A 23,099-nucleotide genomic window follows, 5' to 3' on the forward strand; every position below is an offset into this window, starting at 1 on the left:
GTAGGGGCTGAACTAATTTCAAGCTTGAAATAACTAGAGATGATTGATGTTTTAAATGGACATATAAACACTGAACTATGTTAAATGATAATGCAAATTATCTTTTTATCATTGAAGATTGATGAAGATCTTAAAAAATAAAATACAAAATTGGAAGTTATCTGAACTTTTTTCCAGCACATGGACAAAGCCAAGGTTAGAGAAATTTGCTTAATTCAAAATGTAGCCTAAAATAAAAAAAAAATCTTTTTCTCCCTACTCAAACACACTTTCTGGGTTTGGCTGAATCCAACAGCAGAAATGCCAAAACTGATTCTTATGGGATTTTTACAGCACAGAAATACAGGGACTCTACAGAGAAAGTAATATTTTAAAAGTTTTTAAGGTTTATATAAGTAATCAGACCTTCTGATGCCTATCTTTACTGAATTGCTGAAGCTTGTGGTGTTCGTATATCTTTATTTAAGGATCTGTTTTACAGACATTGAAGTTAGTGGAAAAGTTCAGTGAACATTTGTTGGAAATTTGATTTATCTTTAAATTGATTAATCATGTTTGAAAATCCAGTAAAAGAGACCCACACAACTACAGTAAAATTTAAACTTAGTACTTCTTCCAAAATATGCTTGGAAGTTCCAAAAGTCTCGTAAATATAGTTTGCTGAAATCCATGCAGATATATTGTAATGGTGGATTTCATAAATCTATGCTTTAGTTGTACTGAGGGTGACATTAATTATACACTGTCATCCATATAGGTTATACATTATCCTAATTAACTGTTTTAGATAAAATGGAAATAGAAAGCTTCATGTATCAGCATGCTCACTTTTACCCTGATGGCTACTGTAGAGATACTGAGTTTTTCTTACCAGTGTCATTGAGAAATGTCATTTACAGGCCACAGTAAAAGATTTATCACACAGTTGACTTAATTGAAAGTCATTAATCATAAGTAACTACAAAAGTTTTTAATATCATAGATAGACTTATGTTAAAAATTTATATTAATCTTAATGAGATAAGTTGGTGTTTGGAAATTAATGTGTCTAAAGAGCATATAGGCATGTAGGTTGGGGGGAGGGGTGCTAATGTTTTGATTTTTGTTTCTTGTGGGGTTTTTGGTTACTAACAGAATTCCTGACTGAAACATGACTACTGAACTTACTCTTTCTAATCAAATTGGATGTTGAATAAGGTGTAACATGTAATCACCATTAATAAATTATTTAAATACTGAATGGGACAAAACATCTAGGTTGAGTAACATTTTTTCCTCATGTTTCCACTAGTACAACAGTTAATTGAAGCTGTGAAAGGTATTTTTCAAATATCATAGAATGATGAAAAATTTTTTGTTGGAGAAGACCTTTAGGATCATCAAGTTCAATCATTAATCCAGCACTGCCAAGCCCACACTAAACCATGTTGCAGAGCACCATGTCTCCACATGTTATAGGTGCTGGCTCAACCACCTCCCTGGGCTGCCTGTTCTAATGCTTAGCAATTCTTTCTGAGAATTTTTTTTTCCTAATATGCAATCTAAAGTCCCCTCATGCAGCTTGAGGTTGTTTCTTCTTGTCACTTGTTACTTGGGAGAAGAGGCTGACACCCCCCTCCTCCACCAGCTACAACCTCTTCTCAGGTAGTTGCAGAGAGTGATAAGGTCCCCAGAAGCCTCCTTTTCTCCAGACTAAACACTCCCAGCTCCCTCAGGTACTCCCCACAAGATTTGTGCTCCAGGCACTTCCCCAGCTCTGTTGCCTTCACTAGAACATGCTTTAGAAATCTCTAGGCAGTTTGTTGGGTTTTTTTTCCCAATGTGAAGAGTTTGGATATAAGGAAATTAATCATTATTGATAAAGGTGGAAATAGTCTGCAATTAATTTTTCATCAATTTGTTTTGATTACTTATTCTGTATTCTCTGCTAGCAGTGCAATCTCCTTTTACAGTTGTGCCCCTTTCAGCATTTGCAGTTTCTGTTTTATAAATTTTTCCAGTTGTTAATGACCTAATAACCCTATCAAATCTTACTACAGCATTGGTTTAATGTGGATGAAATGGAATGAGTTTGCAGCTGCCAACAGACTACAATATAAAGAAATGAACTTAATGAATAACACATTAAAATAAATATTTTGGGTTCTGCATGAGATTTTCAAGATTTATGCTGGGATTCATGTCAAGAAATATGTTCTTCCCACTGCATGAATCCCAGAGGAAAATGCAAGGTGTTTTGGGAATATTATTTTCGAAGCAAAAAGTTAATCAGAATTTTATTTCTCTTACCTGTGTTTGGACTTGTTCAGTCCTGATGGATAAGCCAGTTCAAGTTTATGAATTTGCTCTAATCAGATTAAAGGGCTTTAGCTGGTGGTTATGTACTCAGACTCATGACATCAGTAAACAGCAAGAAATATTGAAGAATCACTTTGTGGAAGTGACAGGAAAAGCAATAATTTCCAAATACGGAAACAATAGAAGATAGTATTAATGACAAAATAATTGTCATGATCTCTTTCTGACCCTTATATTTTAATTTTTTTTATGGTTTTATGTCATCTTAAAGACTGTGTAATCATAACAAGAGTGACTTGACTTTAAGTGAGAGCTCTGGTGGTCCTGCCTCAACACAGTACTGACTATGTGCTTAAAAGAAAAAAAAAATACTTGGGTACATCGTAGAATGAGTAAAATAAGTCTGTGAAAAAAAAAATTAAAATGGAGGATGGGAAGGAGAAGAAGAAAAAAAGCTGGGGACGAGAAAGTCAAGGTTGGTCTTATTCAAATAGTGTCCTTCACACCAGCATTATTCATTTTTTGATCAAAGATTTATTAAATTCGAAACTAGATTTAGAATAAAAGTACTTATTCTTTTATTACTTACAAGCACATCTCACATTCAGTCTGAATAATGTGCAACAGGCCTGGCTTGATCTCTTCACTCATTAGTGTCTGAATTGTACAACACGCAACACTTATCCTCTGCCTTTTATCTCCATTATCACACTAAGGTTAGGCTTTCAGTGTAAGGGCAAATATTTAGGAAAAGACAACAAATTTTATAAGTGACTGATGCATAGAGAGTTTCTGTGAAATGTTTATAGCTATTTGAAAAATAAATATTGGCTTCACTGTTTCCTTGGTTTTCTTAATGCAAAATTAAGTTTAAAAAATGCCAAAATGAGTTATGTGGCACTAAGACCTTAGTAGAAAAATATAAACAGACTATTAAAACATATTTCAACTCCCTTGGCGTCATTTGTGGCCAACAAACAGTCATCTATGAGTGAAAGGTTAACTGACTGTCACCCATTTATGATCCAAGTCCTTTCCTGGTGCCACACTGACCAGGCTAACAGTGCTCAGCATGTTTTACATGCCTTTTTCACCCTAAAAACTCAGGTCATGACCTAATAAAAGCTGTGATTCACAATAAGGACTCCTGTGGTTCAAATGGCATTGAGGTAGGTGCAAAGAGGTTTTACTTCAGTGCAACTGAATTATAATTTTAAATAAAAGAAAACAAAACATGAACAGTGCACATGCACTTGGGGCAAGACTTTTGAGCTGTTCCAGCACTGATTTTAAATTGAAAACACTTCAGCCTCTAGGATCTGATGAAACAGAAGACTGGAGACCAAACTTTGTACAGTACTAGGCACTTTTCTTTCTTTTTCTAATTAAGCTTTCATTGTTATTGAGTACCTCCTTCTTGCAGATCTTTGCAGACCAACCAAACAACGAAATCTTCACTGTATTGGATACCACAATAAGTTTGTGCTCTGACATTCGAAGTTGTCATCTGTTGGAAGGTTTATGTAAATGAGCAGCTCTTTAGACATGGTGTATACCTCTGCTTTGTGATCTAACTCATCTGCTGCACTGCTGCTAGGGACCAAATAATGAATAATATCAGTTTTTATTACCATTACTTTAGAGGTAGAGACAGCTGAATTGAGAGCTCATTTGATAGGGAAAAAAAATCCCAAAATTCAAACCCAAGAGAACAAGAAACCTAAAGACTCATGCAATAAATGACTACTGAAAAATCTGTGATGATCCCTTTGCCAGATTCTCTTCAGGTCCCACAAGAACACTTTACTCTTTGACTCATGAAAGAAGGAAACTCACAAAAAATACCACACCACTTTGCTGGCATTTGCTGAAAATATAGTGAATCAGGGCAAAAAGTGTTCTCAGGATCAAGCTCTAGAAACCTTGCCAGTAGAGCTGTTAATGATAAAAGGATGGGGAAAAACCACTGGCATTGGTTGGCTGCTGAGCTGGTCACAGACTTCAGAGACCTTAACCATGTACATTCCAGATTAAATAGGGGTCACCCTAAGACTTTCTGCTTATGTTTTTCAAGCAGATGAAAGCTTGCTCTGTCAGTTCTCTGAGCAGACATGAGCTCATTCTGCCCACACTCCATCCTGGCTGGAAGCTGAACTGTCGCAATAAGTGTGACACTGAGCCTACTCACAGGCAGGGAGGGTATTTTAGCTTGGGCTCAAAGCCACTCTGACAGGTCTACCAGGCTTCTGCTCAGCTCGGAGAGTGGGCAGAGAGTCAGCAGCTATGGGGGCACACAGAGCTCACACTCTCTGAGAGGGCCTCCAGGTCCCATTCTTTGCTTCTGCATTGTGCAGATCTAAATTTGAATGCTTGGCTCATGGTGAAAATATTAGAAAACTTCACAAGCAGCATTTTTTTTTTTTAAATCTGGAGATATTGTCACTAATACTAAATAAATTCATCAAAATCTTTTAAGCAGTTAGTGGTCAACTTCACTTTGACGGAGATCTCGGTCATCCACGAAGAGTATAATTTTTCTCATTGAAATCAGAGACACATCCCATTTTTTGTACTCAGATTTTCTACCTTTCAGGAGTGACATTTGGAAGTGTCATATTTTCAGTTTTGATCAAAGTTATGGGAAGAATAATGTCCAGGTTAAATAGTTTGAGCTGAATTTGATCCTGAAAATGTACTGCACTTGCACAGATAACACTGAAGAGAATTATGCAGCCAGGGAATCTTCATTAAAGAAACTTTTCCAACACAGAAATATTTTCTAATTGTGAATTTTACTGTGAGTTTTCTTCATTCTGCATTTTACTTTTGAATTTGTTTTTTTACGTGCACACTTAAGACGATGTATTGCATTTTGCTGAAATACTAAATTTTCTGCATATCAGTGATCAACAGACATTAATGAAACTCTAAATTTTCACACTGTGATGCTGTATCTATCTGTAACATTTGACATGTCCTTACATATATCCATTACACTTTGTACACAAATTTTCACTATGCTAATCTTCATTCTGAAAATTATTATAGGTTACAGAGGATTTTAACACTTACATTATACAAGAATTTAGTGGATTCAAACAGTGAAAAATTTCCAAGAGCACACAATTTCTAATTAAGAAAATTATTGTAACAATAAAAATTAATTATTATATTATTCATTTTTATAGAAATTGAGGTAAATATCACATCACTTAAGTCCCTGTGATGGATAGTCTGAATTTTAAAACCATATGACCTTGGAGATGTTTGAATATTCTACAAAGAACAGTTTTTACATTAAAAAATTCCTTATGTGTGGCAAATATCCAGAAGCGTCTCAGCTACACAAGATCCTTTAATTCAGGAGCTGTTTCATGTCAAACCCCACTGGAGATGAAGAAACAATGTTATCGACTTCTATATCAAAATCTACAGCAAGTAAAACAGTAATTTTTAGCTCTTGGTAGATGCTTTGATGCAAGTAGTTTAAAGAAATGTAGTTATTTTTGGTGTTATTACTGGTAGAAGTGGGAGCTCTTACACTGGGGACAGTAAAGTCCATTCAGCACAGGATTTGATAAATTTCATTAAAATATTGTTTGAAATTCTTTCATAATGTAAATGTAGAGGTGGCATAAAGTAATAAAAGCTTAAAAGAGAGTAACACTTTGCAAGAAGACTGACACTGTAGATAGTGAAGATAATGAAAACAAAAGGAAAGTAGTAATTTTAAATTGGAGAAACTAAAGAACAGGTAAGAACAGGTCAATATTATATTAAAGCCTGTGCAGCTTTCTGTTAGGTGCCACAACACGCTCTGTCTTCCCCTGTTAACTGGGACAGACCCTGTGAAATCTCCACTGAACAACAATGTAAAAAGGAGATCACTATTGAGTTTCCATTGGTAATTTTTCTGCCAATATTTACATTCATTAAAGAGTTCTCTCAGCCTTCAGACTCATGTACCTGTGCAGTAGCCCTCAGCAAGGATTTCATAACACTGTTCTGTCTAAAATTACATTGTTCTCACAAAACCTACTTCTTCTTTTTAAGATTCTTCACTGGGTAAGTGGTTGAGCTGTTACTCAAACCATTGTTTCATGTAAAAATTTACTGACCCGAGTGACTACTACCCACCACATAGGAGTTCGGTTTTTATGGACTCAGCAAGAGAAAGATTTAAAACCACAAAACTTCCCTCAGCATAACATAACCAGCAACACGTGTCCTGCTACAAATAAATTATTCAAGATTCACTGAGCCTCAAAGGGAGTACAAATGTGTGTAGCAGAATAGTATCCACTGCCTCATTACATAATTACATAACTTAATAAAAACCTATTGAATTCAAAATAAGACATGGAGCAGGGAGCATAATCTTAGAAATCCCTCTTGCACTTCGTTGACAAGTGACCTGGTACCTATTCATTCACTGAGCAGTGAATTCATCCCTGCACAGTGTCAGGGATTCATCGAGGAGCCTGTTCCCTGGCAGCAGGGACTGCTGCTTTCTCTTGGGAAGCAATAGCTGTGGTCTGGATACCCTCTGGCAAATGAATGCATTAACCCAAGGCCTTTCATTTCTTTCCTGAGTAAGACAAGACATTGTCTTCTACCTTCAAGCAGTGGGCTGTGAACTGTCAGGGGATATAAATGGATGCCTTGCTATTTTCAGAATTTCCTAATGGTTAACTCTAGGCAGCTCTGTGCTCTGCATGTTGCCTGATTTGGCTTCTGTCTAAGCAGCTTATCTCTCCCCAGGCATGCACAGAGAATTGAGTGTCTCAGATAGGGTCCTGCAGTCTGCTCCTAAGGCTCAACAGCTTTAATGTTAGCGCTGAAAATCTTTATCTCACCTACCTGTAAGAAAACATGGGAATAATCACTTAAATTCATTAAATCTAGGATGATGTCCAAGACTAAAAAATTGTTACAAAATATTTTTTTTATTTGCCTCGAGTTTGAATTGATGTTTATTTTATTGTAGATAAGCTTTATGGGAAAATAAGATACTTTTGTTCTTGCTCATATATTTTCCATTTTCTAAAAAAGTTTAGGAGTCTGGAGGAGGAGATAATGTCATGCCCACTATGTTCCATAGTGATAGCTGTGGTGGAACATATTGGAAGACAAGCTCCTCTTTCAGTTAAGTGGCTGAAAAGCCCCAAAATGCCAAAGGAAAGCATCAAGAATAACATGAGCAAAATCAAGCTTAATTACTGAAAGATTCTTACTAATATCCTATAAAAAAATTCTGGAAGGTGGGTTCTGCAGGCACATGAAACTGAATATATGGAAAATTATCCAGTATTGATGAAGGAAATATATCAGTTTGAAGAAGGTAATTGAAAATTAACCTGCTAAGGGAAAAAGTTAGAGAAAATCAAGACTGAAGGCATCATCAATTTAGAGACAGCTTGGAAGATCTAATAATGAAAATAGATAACAGATATCTACCTATTATTTATTAATAAGTGGATACAACAAAATGGTTAGGCTGTTGTTACATCAAATTCTGAAAGTGACTTACACTGGAGGCTTCTCCATCCTCCTTGGAAACGAGGCTGCTGTACCACCAACAGCATATATCTAGTAAAGCTTGTACACCAGTGGTTTTCTAAAATCTTAAGGAAAAATTTTTCTTGTGTTTATTGAGCACCAATGTTGATTTTCCTCCCTGTCATAGATACGGGTTTGTTAAGGAGTTCTAGCATTAATTTTGACCAAAAGAAAACACTTTTGAACAGATAATGTCTGATAAATTGTATAATTTCTGAGCTGCCTTTGCATATATTAATCCTTTCAAGTATTTAGTAAATAGTAGAATCATAGAACAGTCTGAGTTGGAAGGAATTTTAAAGGTCTTCTAGTCAAAGCTGCCACTCCAGTGAGCAAGAACATCTTCAATTAAATCGGCTGCTCAGAGCTCTGTCCCACCTCCCCTGGAATTTTTCCAGAAGGCATCTACCACTAATCTGAGAAACCTGTTCCAGTATTTCACCATCACATTGCAAAATATTTCTTCTTTATGCCTCGTCTAAATTTATACTCTTTCAGTTTAAAAACATCATCCCTTGTCTAATGACAACAGGCTCTATAAAAACACTGTCCCAACCTTTCTTATGAGCCTCTTCTAAGTACTGAAAAACTGCTATAAGGTTTCCCCAGACCCTTCTCTTCACCAGGCTGAACAACCCCAACTCTCTCAGACTTTCTTCACAGAAGAAGTGTTTCAGCCCTGTGATATTTTTCATGGCCCTCCTCTGTATCTGCTCCAACAGGTCAATATCTTGTGCTCTGAGAGATCCAGCGATTAATGAAGTATACCAGATGAGGTCTCACCAGAGCAGAGCAGAGAAGCAAAATCCCCTCCCTTGCCCTGCTGGCCACACTGCTTTGGATGCAGACCAGAACAAATTTTGTTTTCTGGGCTGCAAATGCACATTGCTGGGCCATGTCCAGCTTCCCACCCCCCAGAACTCCCAAGGCCTTCTCTTGTAGGCTGCTGCTGATCTGCTCATCCCCCAGCCTGTGTTGATACTGGGTGTTGCCCTGATCCAGGTCCAGCACCTTGCTTCCAGATCAGGATCTTCACCCGACTGCCATGACTTTTCAAATATCACAGAATGGCTTGGCAACTCCACCAGCCCATTCCCTCAGGACTCTGGGATGCATCTTGTCAGGTTTCATAGACTTATGTATGCTCAGGTTCTTCAGATGGTCACAAAACTGATCTCCTACAGTGAAAAGGAGTTTGCTTCCTCAGTCTCCATTCATTTTGTACTTTGCCCAAGAGATGTGGGAACAAATATTGCCAGTGAAGACCGAGGCCAAAATAATTTGGTGAGTACCCTAGCCTTCTTTTCACTTCTTTTGACCAGTTTTGTCAGTCTCATAGAGGAGAGTACACTTTGTTTTATCTTCTTTCTCTTGCTGACACACCTGTAGAAATCCTTCTTATGATTCATTGAATCCCTTCCAAAGTTCAGCTCCAGCTGCATCATTGTTTTCCTGATTTCATCTCTATATATCCAGGCAGTGTACCTACACTTTTTTCAGGATACTTGGCTGTGCTTCCACTGCCTGTGCATTTCCTTCTTGCCTTTTAGTTTGACCAGCAAGAGTCCACTTAGTCATGGTGCTCTCTTGCCTTTATTTACCTGTGGATTTCTTGCACCTGTACATTGCTAGATCTTGAATTTTAAGGGAAGTGTCCTGAAAGATCTGTCAGTCTGTTCTGCTCCCTTGTCCCTAAGGACACATTCCCAGGGGCTTCTATTAATTAATTCTTTGACTGGAGGTTTCTTTCCTAAAATTCAGGGTCTGACTTTACTTTTTGCCTGACCCATATCCCTCAGGATGCAAACTCCACCAAAACATGGGCAACCTGGTCTAGTGTGAAGTGTCCCTGTCTTTGACAGGGGGGTGGAACTAGATGGTCTCTAAGGTTTCTTTCAACCCAAACCTATCTATGATTCTGTAATTCTGTGACCACTGAAGTTCAGGCTGCTTCCAATCTTGATGTCAGTGATTAGCTATCTCACTTTTGATGGTGACCATCATCCATCCTCTCTGGTAGGGCTGCTGATTACCTGGTTTAAGAAGTTATCCTCCATGCATTTCAGGAGTCTCCTGGATTGTCTACAGCTCTCTATGATAATTTTCAGGAGATGTGGGAGTGACTGAAGTCCCCTAGCAGGACAAGAGCCTGTAAGTGCAATGCCTCCCGTGGCTACAGCAAGAAGGTTTTGTCATTAGGCTTCCTTAGATCAAGCAGCCTGGAGCAGACACCAAGAACCAGCCTCCTTGTGTTGCCTCAGTCTCTAATTCTTAACTGTAAGCTTCCAACCTCTTTGTGACTGTTCTTCAGAATAAAACCTCTTTGCTGTGTATCCATTTATTAATGTAGAGGGCAATGCCTCCCCCTTTCATTCCTTGCCTGTCCCTACTGATCAGCCTGTGGCCACTGATAGCCACACTCTACTCAGGGGATTTACCCAACCAGGTTTCAGCGGTGGCAAGTAGGTCCCAGTTTTCCAGTGGCACGGTGGCTTCCAGCTCCTGTCTGTTGCCCGTGCTGTGTGCGCTGGGCTGTCGGCTGTGCCACCTTCTTAGATGAATAACCCTTGATTCTGCTGAGATATTTCACTGGTGTTTCTCTCTTGGTTTCTGTTACCTCAGGAGCCCCTGGCTCATCTTCTGAAGGTGTAGTGCACTGCAGAGCAGCCAGCGTGTCTCAATGCATTCTCATTAGATTCCATAACAGAGAAGAAGGAAAGCTTTGTTCCTGCTCCACAGTAGTCACAGCTATTGTATACTGAACTATAAAATACATTAATGAAGTTAGAAGTGGGAAATTATTAGCTGTGGATAGATAGTGTATATTGGGATTTATGTAGATTTATTTTTTTTAATTCATAAATTCCATGAGCATATTTACATCAACTTTCAGTCAGAGAAATTGTTGTATTTAATTTCTGCTTACATTTGGAGATACTGCATGAACTGCCAGTGAGTTTTAGTCACTGATATGCTAGAGCAACACTGGCATGTTTCCAGAAAGACCTCTGGTTAATGGACATTGGATTGAATCCTTGCATTTCCAGTATTTAGGCTTCATAGAATATTATTGGACTGATAATATTGTTAAATAAAACCAAATTATTTATGTCAGATATTTATATATACATAAAGATGTTAAATAATTTCATCCATATTATTGACTTTAAACCCCTGTTTGGTAAAAATATTTTGAAAACATAGAAATTATGCATACCATAAATATCATTTTGCCTGTTAATAGGATTTTACATGGCTATTTCCTCTGAAGTGGACTTGCAAATTGAATTTCAGCTTCCAAAGAAAAGTGAATACCTACAGGTTTTTTGTGTTTTTGCAACATGACTATTTTAAAAATTATTCTGTAATTTTTGTATTTGACGAGAAATGTACTGGGGTCTGGGCACAGAACTGGGTTCCAAGAGGATCTGTGTTTATTTCTTCACTTTGCTACAGATTTCCTATATATATTCCATTGTACTTTTCCTTCCCCATTTGAGAAAAGATTGAATAGATCCTTCAAAGTTTTATTGTGATACAAATCATGCAGAAGAAGCTAAGTAGATGGCTCAAAAAATTTACAAGTCAGATTGATTCCCTATTTTGCCTAAAAAACTCAAGTGACATAAGAAAAAAATGTTACTCATACAGTTGTATCACTGAAAAGCATGGGTAATAACAAGAAGTACACCAATATTTAAAAATGGGATTTTGTACACCAAGGAAGTGAGAATGGTCTATTTGTGTCCTGTTTCTGAAACAGCAATACTATGCAAAATTTGTTTCTTAATTAAAGATACATAAAACCTTCTGTCCCCATAAAATTTGTAGTCTCAAGTAATACTTATTTTACTATCTATTACAGAATTTTCAGCGGTAAAATTTAAAAGACTGTAAAGATAAATATATTTGTCTCTATTTTACAGAAAGATAAGTGAGGATTTTTGCAAGAAATTCTATCATTAGTTCAACAACTATATAAATAGCCTCAACCTTAAAAAAAAACTAAGATGAACATTATATCAAAGCTTCCGACAGCAGACTACCTTCCTGATTTGTCTATGAAAACAGAGAGAAATAATACTACTGCTGTAACTAAAAATACAAACATTTAATCAAACATGAACTAAAAGTCCAATATTTTATTCAGTGAATTGAAAACTCTCTGCTACCAGGTCCCATAAAGTTTACCAATTCTTAGTTTAATTTCAACAACTGGTCTAGTTTCCTAAAGCAAAGCCTGGAAAGATAAAGGATATTGGAGAGCTTGGAAACTGTCACCTAGATTTACAGGCCTTGGAAGATCATGTCAGCAGTTTGAAATTATTTTAATAATTTTAATAACTACCTATCCTATTTTCAACGAATTTCATCAACTTGTTCCTCTGAGGACCCACACACCTGACTCTTCCCTACATGACCATCATTGCCCTGTCAACAAGTCTCTGTGTTCCTGATGGATCTATGCTCTCTTTCACTTTCTCATGAGATTTTGTAATCCTTTCCTCATGCTTGTTCCAATATAAAGTATCTTCTTCATTTTAACTACCAATTAAGGTCAGCCACCACCTTAAGTCCAAACTGACTGAGGGGAGTTCGGATGGTCTCTGTCCATCATCAGTTTTCACCTATGCCTACATCAACCCCAAAGCCTTGCTCACCTGAGCAGAGCTCTCTGATCATTTAATCATATTTCTCCATGGATAAGACCAAAGTTAGTGAATCATTGCAGCAATAGCAAACTTTTCTAACTAAAAGAATGATTAAATACCAGAGTATACTGTCTTAGGGAGATGACTGTCTATTAAACTTCTCTAGTGGTTCTGAAGTAAAAATAGCTCAGAGAATTAAAAGTGCAGTTCCCCATTCTTCACCCCTTGCTTTGCTTGGAAGTGCTTCTCCTATATCACGAGTAGAAAAAACCAGATGTATCTACAGGCTGAAATTATTACTGTTCAAAATTCAACATCAATATATCTGTTTTCATAAACTAATATGTAGGATTATGAATTGTGGTGCCTGAAATCTGAACACATGGTTACTTTTCCTGTTCAGTTTTGGAGGATCTGAGGACATGGGTCAGAGCAGCAGTGTATCACAGCTGTACATCTCCAAAGAACATCAAACAATGTCAAGTGGGCTAGGCAGCATCTACACAGGAAAAGAGGAGAGGTCGTGTGTCTTTTAGGATTCTCTTTCAACTCATGTTTTTATAGTTCTATAAATAATTCCTAATTACGTTAAGAAACACTGCACTACATGGGAGATCTGCAAGATCTGGCTCTTCTTACTGCACGGACATTTTACTTGCCACAGTCTGAGTTGCAAAGAGTCTGACAGAGATATTTGCATCATATTTACAGATAGTCTCTGTGTACTTATCTATCTTGTGTAGATAAGAAACCTAAGGATGTTCTAAAAGATGTAAATCACTTAGATACTTTTATTAAAGATTTCACATGTGATGCAGCATTTGATTTTCTGTTTCAGTTATCATTTATCATTATACATTTACTGATTCAGTAACCACCTTCTCATCTCAACCTTCTTCCCACTCATCATCTGGGATAAATAGATTTTATTCTGATTTCCCAGAAAACCTCTTGGAGCTGTCTCATTTTGAAAGAGAAACAAGTATATTTGAACTTACATGTGTTTAGCATTACTCTCTTTAATAATAGATTCTTCAGACTAATAAAAAGTAGTAAAGAGAATACAAAAAACCCAGAGAAAAAACAGAACCCTTCTGAAATCACCACCTGGGCGTTATCCAGACTGAATTGAATTTTGCATAATGTTGAGGCTGGATTTTGTAAGAACAATATGAAAATTATTTTTGAAATTTTCTCAAGCAGATTTTATCACTTCATGGTTTTCCTTTCCTTTCCTTTCCTTTCCTTTCCTTTCCTTTCCTTTCCTTTCCTTTCCTTTCCTTTCCTTTCCTTTCCTTTCCTTGACCTGGAACCTTTTTTTTCACATCTTCCAACCATGCAAGGTACTGCCATAGCAAAATTAAAGACGTTCCAGTTCTTGAGATTTTCTTTTCATTTCAGTGCCCTTTTTCAATTTCAGATTTTTTTGATCCATTTCCCAGACCAGCTTAGAAACTTGCCTCTTTACTGGTTACTATTACTTAGTGAACTTAGTTTACTTGAAACCTAATGTGAATCTAGCCAGTGTGCAATTACATTTTTTTGCGAACAGAACAATATTTAATGTGGGTCATTATAAGAAACAAGCTTCCAAAATAAGACAGCATCTATTTTTTTTGGCAAAATTATTTCAAATAACAGTAACTAAAGTTTTGAAAAGGTGTGCTGTTCTGTGTTTGAGGTATTGAAAGCAAACATGGCAAATGCCTGAAAGTTGGGAAGGAAGGGCACTGGGAGCAGGAGTTTGGGAATTGTGGTTTTCAGCTTCAGAGGAGTCATTTAAATCCTTAATGGCAGCTTCTCAGATAAAGGGAAAGCAGCATTCTCTGAAGGGTGGCCAGCTGTTTAGTACTCAATAATTAGGTTTTTATTCAGCCAGCCTTCTGGAATTACTGCTATCACAGATAGTGATGCTGGCAAACAAAATAAAGAGTTTTATGTCATAGAATGCATTCCTGTAAAAATTTGTCAAGCATAAAAACCAGTTTAGACTTGCATGTGGCTTACACATCATTATTCACAGAACTATCACGATGTTACTTAGCTATTTTCTTTAAGTATTCCAATATACCTGATAAAAATAATAGAGGAATTAATTTGAAACCCAAAGGGACAACAGAGATGGACTTTTTAACTTCTTTATGTTTTCATCTTTGCTTATTCCAGAAAAGTATGAATGAAACTGATTTCCTATTTCCTCAACAGAAGTGCTTCAGTTGCACCATAAGGAGACCACAGAGTGTGAGTAGATCTCATTCTGGCCTTCATTTACACTATGGAATAGGACAAGAGCCAAAACTGAAGTCAACAGCCTCCAGTCAAATTCCCTTTGATTTTTGTAAAAAAGTGGCTTGGACAGGGGTAGCAGAATTTATGCCTGTTACTCAACATTATACTCTTTGAGGCCCTTATGCCCCCTCTGATTTAATTTCTACATGTTTGAATTACGTCTTTTGGTTTTCTTGATTCACAAGAAGAATTTACATAGATCCTTTTTCGATTTTTTCCATGTTCAGAAAATATTATTTTATATTGCAAAATATCTTCCTTTTTTATAATGAAAGCACCTTCCCTTCCCTTCCCTTCCCTTCCCTTCCCTTCCCTTCCCTTCCCATTTTGAAACATAACAACACATTTCTTTTGATATTTTGCCATGAATGAACACCAAGGAGTCCTGAAAAAGAAATCTTCTCTAAACATGAGCTTTAACATGTAAAATTTTCAACAGCCTTCCAATTCCTCAACAACACATGTTGTCCTTAGTGCAGAATAGATATGTGCAAAAAAGACCCTGGTTTTGTTAGCAAATTCAGTGATTTTAATTCATCCCATGAGCAACACTTTCCTCTGATTCATCATAAAGTTTTTGAGCTATATATAACTGCCCTTCAACATTTTTCTTCATTTGACAAGGAATTGTCTCATCTTTTCCTTTTGAACAACTTTTACTAATGTTTAAGACCCCACTTTCACCCTGCTCTTTTTATGTCTTATATAAATCTTTCTAGTCTCTCTTTTGAGCAATTTCCTTTACTTATATTTATTCTTTGCCTTAAACTACCTCGGAATAAGTGTTCCTGATTTGGGGCAACGGTTTCCCAGGGCAGTGCCAGGCACAGCACTGCTGGAGGCAGCAGGGGATAGAGCTGTCCTTTGTGTGCAGAGGGACAGTCCTTGCTTTCTGCAGGAGCTGAACTCCTACTGATTGCCTCTAAAGGTGTCCTCTGCTCTTGTACCCCACTCACTGCTGTGCCCCAGAGGGCAGGGGCACTGCTCTCTGTCCCACCTGGGCACAGCCCTGTCAGCAGAAAGAGCAAATTGCTCTCACCTCCATTTCGCTGGGGACCCGGGGGGAGGGAGGCAGTCAGCATTTTTGAGAATCATATTACTTGAATTTGAGGATCTGAATACCAACCTAGTGTCACATGCCTTGAATGTTTGAGTTTACAATGTATCTGTTTCTCTTCTGAGTATTATGCTAGTTAGATGTGCTGTAATAAATAATTGGATATTTTTATGGATTTCATTTTCTTTTTCTAGCATTGTACTGCCTGTTCAGATGAAGCAATGATTAAAAAATAGTATAAACGACAACTTAGATTATCCACATTTCTTGTGTCTTCAAGTGGTTATTTATTTTTTTTAATAAACTTTTATCTTAAAACAAAGTATGGGAGAAAAATATTATTAAGAAAAGGTTTTGTGTTTAATTTCCTCAAAATAAGATCCACTATTCTCTTTTTCCTCTTCATTTACAATAATTTTTAATTTGCAAATATCAGATGGTTTAACAGCATTTTTGGTCTTTTATTCCCATGTCCATTGCTTCAGTCTTCTGCTTCTGAGGTAGATATCCTTCAGTTTTTAATGAAGAATCCAAATCTTTTCTCTATTCAATCAGCTTTGAGTTCTGAATATGAAAGTTACACAGTTTTTAGCAGTTCTACCAGAAAATACAATGAATAGATCCCTTTTTCTCAGATATCTTAGGTTTACTCTATCCTTCCAACACTGAGAAATCTGATTTCTGGGGTGTTTTTACAATCTTTTGATGAAAATCAGCATCATATTTGACAAGTTAGCAATGAACAATATTTATCACTCAGCAGAGTTAAAAGAATTTCAATAGATTCTTACCTGTAATTCTGCTTTTCATTTCCTATGTGAAATCTGTCATATTGTGAATATGCCCGGTTTCCTTCCCAGTCCATTAATTCAATTCTTAGAGAATATTGCCTCTGACTTGTTATTGCAAAGATAAATTCATTTCCCAGCCAATGTTCACCTGATGGGCTACCAAAACCCTAGAAAAAAATTGGCAAAATAACTAGATGTAATTACTGTGTTTGGTAGAGCCTACATACAATAATAAAACCATCATTATATTTTACCTGTGCATTCTAATTACTGATCAGAACGAACTTTGCTCCTCTTTGACAGTCTCTAAAATAATTTTACTAATATACATGATGTAGGAATGTCATGCAGTTCAACTGGTGTTTGCAAGGGCAGCTGAGGCTATCAGCTGGAAATCATTTTAAGGGTCCATGATATTAATAACATGATGCTGTATTTGCTTGTGCTTCAGTGGGAACACTTGACATAACAATATTCTCTAATGCATTTAATATGGTGTTAAACCTTGTTATCTAGCTCTGCTCCTAGTCACCTTCCTCTCCTCACATTTCATATGTTCAGATGATCTTATTCTTGGTTAAGCAAATGATATCATTTTTAAACACGAAAAAGTAATAATGAAAGAAAAAGTATAATTAATTTTCAAAACCAATTCCTAAACATAGGGTTTTATACATCTTCCATTTTGTAAAGTTGTTTAAATTGTAGTGAATATTTTACTACATTAAATGTAAGGTTTTATTCAATGTCATTAACTTATTTACATTATTTGAATAATTGTTCTTTTTAAGCTATTAGTTCATACATGAGAACTCGTCAGTCCATTTTACATTTTTCTTTTTTTTCTCTTTAAACAGTAAAAATTATTTTCAACAATATTATTTACTTATGAAGAACTATGCCAACATGACTGTGCTTATTCATATTTCCTGAGATGGAAAAAATGGGAATCAGAAATCTCCTGATTTGCTTCCAGTGGCGTACTGGGGGTGTTTTAGAAAATCCTGTGAATACTTTCTAGTCAAATTAAATGAAAGACTGGATTATTTCCAGAAAGCACATATTTTTAAAAGGGTTAAAATCAAGAGACTTCCTTGGGACTAGAGGTTAGATAATGAGAAATGTGTCTGTGAGATACATTGGCAAGACATCGATCTTCTCTATATAATGTTTCAGTCACTCCTAACTTTGAAAGATGAAAACATTGAAAGTAGAGCTCTCTCTTTTTTCTTTATTGTATTGCTGTGGCTCCAGTCCTGATTAGTTGTGTCTCTGGAGGATGAAATCCTGCCTCCCCAGAGGCCATGTGGTAGCACAGGTAATACTCAGGCAATGCATAGGTATATCAGCTACAAACTTCTAAAGAAAACTAATTTTAAAAATCTAAAAGTTTGAAAGTTTAGTCCAAAAAATAAAAATGGAGGATTTTTTTGTTGTTGTTCCTAGAGAGAATTTACTTTACGGAGGATGTATTTTTTGCTTACATGACCCCACCTGAGCATATATTTGGTGGCTCACTGATAATAGAGGCTGAGAAGACATGCCACATTTGGGTATGCTGAACTGATTACACTAACTTATATTTTGAATAAACATATCTGCCCTTTGTCTCAGAGAGCATCAAGAGATACCCATGGACAAAGTGTTTCATCTGCAAGAGCTGAAATTCAGTAGTCTGTGGCAAGTCTCAGACTGAAATGTAGGAGCATACTATTAGTTGGGTTTTCCTTTCCTTTCTCCAGTAGACTATTTCCTATAGAAGTCTCTGTAAATCCTGGTTGTAGGAAATACTGGTTGTAGGTAATACTGGTGATACCCTGCTTGGAACCCATCTGTCTTCCAGTGTGAGCTGCTGCTCCTCAAGTTTTCCCACTATGATGCTTTCTGTTATTTCTCACTTTCTGCTTTGGTGGCATTCACATTCATATTTGGCTTTATACAGTGTTCCTAAAACACAAAAATACTTGTTCCTCACCTGCATGAGCCCTGTCTACAGCTGGCACACCTTTCTGTAATCACTGTTTTCTGGCTGTGCCTTTGATCCTTTCCATCTTCTTGCCTTGCCTTTCTACCCTTGACCATCCCTCCCGGTGTCTCCTGTTCCAGCAGCCTTGGCAGTGTCATACCAGAGCAATTAGTGGTTTGCCTCTGACATATTTCACTGGTAACTGTCACTCATCTCAGAGTAAGGCAAAATATGCTCTGCATAGACTACCTACCAGGAGGTTTTTCTCCCTAAAATTAAGAAAGAAGTGGAGCATAGTTGTTTAGATATCATTCAAATTAGGTTTTCTTGGCTTTTACATTGTTTCTTATTTACAAAAGTAGATGATGATGATGATGATGATGATATTAGGTTTTCTTGGCGTTTACATTGTTTCTTATTTACAAAAGTATAGGATGATGATCATGATGATGATGGTGATGATGATGATGATGATGATGATGATGATGATGATTATTACTACTATCTGTCTATCTTTAGTGAAGAGTATCAGGAAATTCTTCCTCCCTTTTTCCCAGTGCAGGAAAGCTGAGGGGACTCCCCTTTGAATTGTTGTCTATTGAATTATATATATCTTATCTCATTTAGATTACAGCCTATTCAGGATGTAATATATGTAGTGTTTTAAAATTATATGATCCCTTATGTGTTTTATAGAAACTCCAGACACCATATATAATTTTTCTGAAGTAATGATTTTTATCCTTCAAATTTTCACCTCCTTTTCCCTTTTTATACGTATTATTGCACTAAAATGAAAATCTATCACTAAGTGGTTTGCTCTCTTGACCAGAGGAAATGAAGCTGCTGCAACAGGGAACAAAACATAAAAAGAAATATTAAAAATTATGAGGAAATCCACCATACTAGTTATGAAAAACGGAATCCTACTATCAGGGGCTACAATACTGAAACTCAGATTAAAAATTCCTAGAACAAGATTATTTTTTTCCTTCACAGAAGTTACTTCTTTTTAAACAAACTACTTGCTTTTATGAAAAGAAAACGAAGGAAATAAGTGGGATATAAAACATTTCTCTGAAGCAAGGAATGTTCCAAAGGAGAAGCAGTGTACTTTATTAAACACCTAATATGGCTAAAAAGATATAAACAAACAAACAGGCACTCAAAGCTTTCATAGATGTAAACCAGAGGAGCAGTACATTTCTGTTAAGCACAGAGCTGGCAGCAATTTCTTCAAGTGTAATTTTATTATGCCAAACTCAACTGTTTCCAACCTGTATTTAGTCTGCAGTTTACTGCCTAAACTTCAGAGCTGAAGACTTGCATGCATCCTGTTTTTCCCAGATACTTTGTCTGACTTAATAACGACACAGCTCTCCTTGTTTATATCTTACTTAGACTGTCTCTACCACAAGAACACTACTACTTTGATGGGATATGTAAACTTTTGTGTACAGAAGAAAATGACATAATATTAGCCAAAAAAACCCTGAAAAACATGATTTAATTTTGTGTTTCCATTCCCAACCCTGAGGCTGGCAAAGAGAATGGTTGTGCCTGGTTCTTTTGATTTACCTTCAGAATCCTTAGCTTTCAAAGAACATTTCAGAATTTTTTTCTTCAAATACAAAATATTTTTTTTCTTTTCTCAGTTAGAAAACTTAGGAAAACAAACTTGTGTAGTTAGTATGCCTCATCTGTCCTATATATTTATGAAATACTTTTTGAACACTTTTGAGGTTTGGTTAAAAATCACCCAAACTTGAAGTTCAACAAGGTTTCAGAGAACTGGTGTCTGTGATGAGTTGCTGCTGGCAGAAATGCTGAAGGAGAAGCCCAGCAGTTGCCTATTCCAATTGCTACAAGCAGATGTAGAGCAGTCAGCCAAGTGCAGATGCTGAGCAAATATTGCCTCAGAGGTTCTTAGACATCTGGGAGAGTTTGAGGGACATAAAAGGGGAACTCGAGCTTTTACCACAGAGAATCCTAGAAAATAATAGGGATTCAGAAGATTATTAATAATAAGAATGGGACTTCTATGTGGGACACAGGACAAAAGTCCACAGAAAAGCAGACCTCATTAATTTTGATGTTCATGGGAGAATTCAGTAATTGTTCAGTAATTAAAATTCAGTAATGAAAAATAAGCATTTTAGTTAGCAGACCATTTGGGTTTATACTGCTGCTCAAATCTGTGGGGCCCCAAGTGATAAGGTGCCTAAAGCCTTGCCTAAGAGGATGCTTGTCATTTATGGACTGATGCCTAAGATTTAGGACAAGTAATTTGGTTAGGAGAATGCCTTAGGGCAGTGTTAAAAGTTAACATTAGGAGTGACCAATTTCAGGCCCCTAGCTTTTATTAAATATATTTGTTTCCCAGTAGATATATGCATTGTCAACAAACATTTTAGTTTTTGCATTCAAATAGTTATAGCAAATGCTTCCAGAATTATTTGTGTTAAAGTTTAGTGCCTAAACTCAAGGAATTACATGAGGTGATCCAAGTCATCCTCAGCTATCAATCCACTAGGAGAAGGAACATCTGTATTTCATGAATGTGTTTGCAATTAACTACATTTTAAGGCTCTCTGAAACCCAGTGGGTCTTAAACACTGTTCCAAAATTGCATTTTAAATGACTAAGGGACTATTTTGTCATTATCTATGTTTTGCTCATGATATGTTTCCAAATAAAGAGATTCATTCTTTAAACTCTATATTTTATTCCAAAAATACTCAAATTTTCTTTTCCCTAGAAATTTGCATAATAATTTGGGATGGTTGGCAAATCAGGGGCTTTAAGTTCCCAAAATAGTGCTTAAGGTAATAGGAAAAGATCATTAATTTCCAAAAGTTCTCAGCATTCTCTTTCATTTTCTTCACTAGCACTCTGTGGAAGCTGGGAGAAGAATATAGCAGAGAAATATGCTTATATTTTGATAATATGCTTTCTTATCTCTCCATTATTAGTCACAAAAAGGATACACAAATGTTTGCACTGACCCAGCACAGGTTATTATAATGATTCATTTTTTTCTTCACAAACAGAAAAAATAAATATTTTTGCTGCTAAAAATTGGATTAAGATCATATTTTGGCAAAGGCTGATCTGAAATAAGACATAAAAATCACAAACAATGAGTAAATTATTTTATCCAGGTTTTGTCATTGATAAATAATAAAGTAATGTTTTATACTACATTAGAGCACATTGTTCTTGTCAATGTGATAGAATTTGTTTTCAGACGAAAAATATAACAATACAGAACTTTACTGACAAATGTAAATACATTTTTGTAGTTGGATGAAACAAAGGGGTTTTCCTTTTCTATATAACTATATCATAAATTCTGTAAATTCTGACATAATGCTCAACTGCTATGCAAAAATAAAGAAATTATTGTCTTTTGTATGGACTAAAGTACTAGGAACTAGGAATCAAAGACAAAAGCACATGATTGTATAATATTTATTCTAGATGACATCTGACTTCTACATCATCTCATTATCAATTTCAATATGGTTATTAACAGATTCCAAACTACTAAAGCAGTCATAAGTACAAAGAAACAGAATTCAGTACTGGTTTTAAAAATGCCCTTAAGAATTGAAAAAGTTGATACTTATTCAAAAATAATAAGTAGGGTGCAAAAGAATTTTATTACCTTTGGCAAAATCTGTGAGGATATTCTGCCTGAATCATGTTGCTCCAAGTTCATTAAACAATTATCTCTCTTACTTTATTTATTTTGTCTGATAATGCTCACAGGAAGTGTTGACTTTTTATAGACAAAACAAATTGAAACCAGACACAGCCAATATATCCGATGGGTTCATCTTCTGTCAGACAATTCAGTGAATAAAGCAGATAAAAATTCAGTGTTTTACAGCAGCAGCAACTTCCCAGAAGCCATAAAGAATATTCAGCTCCTTTTGCCTTAGCTGAGATGGATATTGTTTAAGAAGATAATTTCCAAAAAATGTTTTTATACTTTTTTTTGTGTACTTGTATATTTTCATTCCCATCACATTGTATTATTCATTCTTTTATTTTAAATAAAAATTTGGTTTGTAGAAATTACTTCAATTTCCTCAGACAACGTATGTGTTAATTAATATTGCATACAAGAATATTGGAAAACAATTCTAAATATTCAGATTTTTTTTCCTAGGAAGTGCCAACACATATTTGATGGGAAGTTTTAAAAATATATTTCAGTTAAAGCCAGATATTGTCTCAAAAGACTAAAAAGAAAACAAAGCTATTTTCAGTTTAAATAAAGAACGAAATATCTGTATAATTTGCCTGAAAAACTTGCTCATAATCTGTAGCAATTAAGTTTGTTGCACTTCATTCTAGACTCGATATATTAGTAGAAATATATAAATTAGTTTTATTTTTTACTTTTTCCTTCTCAAACACACACAGTATCAGCAGCAACAAAATTCCCAATGAATAAAAATCACAGTGACAGAATGAAGAGT

The 23,099-nt window shown here is 35.9% G+C and overlaps 1 protein-coding gene across 2 annotated transcripts in view; it reads right to left on the reverse strand.

Moving 5' to 3' along the window:
• Positions 1-23,099, reverse strand: part of ANGPT1 (angiopoietin 1) — a 155,117-nt gene that overhangs the window by 20,275 nt on the left and 111,743 nt on the right. Inside the window, exons 7-8 of one of the 2 annotated variants that reach the window (XM_039706183.1) lie at positions 16,647-16,813; positions 16,327-16,419 (exon numbers count right to left, since the gene is read on the reverse strand). In XM_039706183.1, the coding sequence (XP_039562117.1) occupies positions 16,407-16,419; positions 16,647-16,813 (180 nt within the window). In that variant the 3' untranslated portion in view covers positions 16,327-16,406. Of the gene's footprint in view, positions 1-16,326; positions 16,420-16,646; positions 16,814-23,099 lie in introns of those variants that run through there. The other variant, XM_039706182.1, reaches the window with a different exon arrangement.

The sequence above is a fragment of the Passer montanus genome, unplaced genomic scaffold, assembly GCF_014805655.1.
Source record: "Passer montanus isolate IOZ18808 unplaced genomic scaffold, ASM1480565v1 scaffold19, whole genome shotgun sequence".
Lineage (NCBI taxonomy): Eukaryota > Metazoa > Chordata > Aves > Passeriformes > Passeridae > Passer > Passer montanus.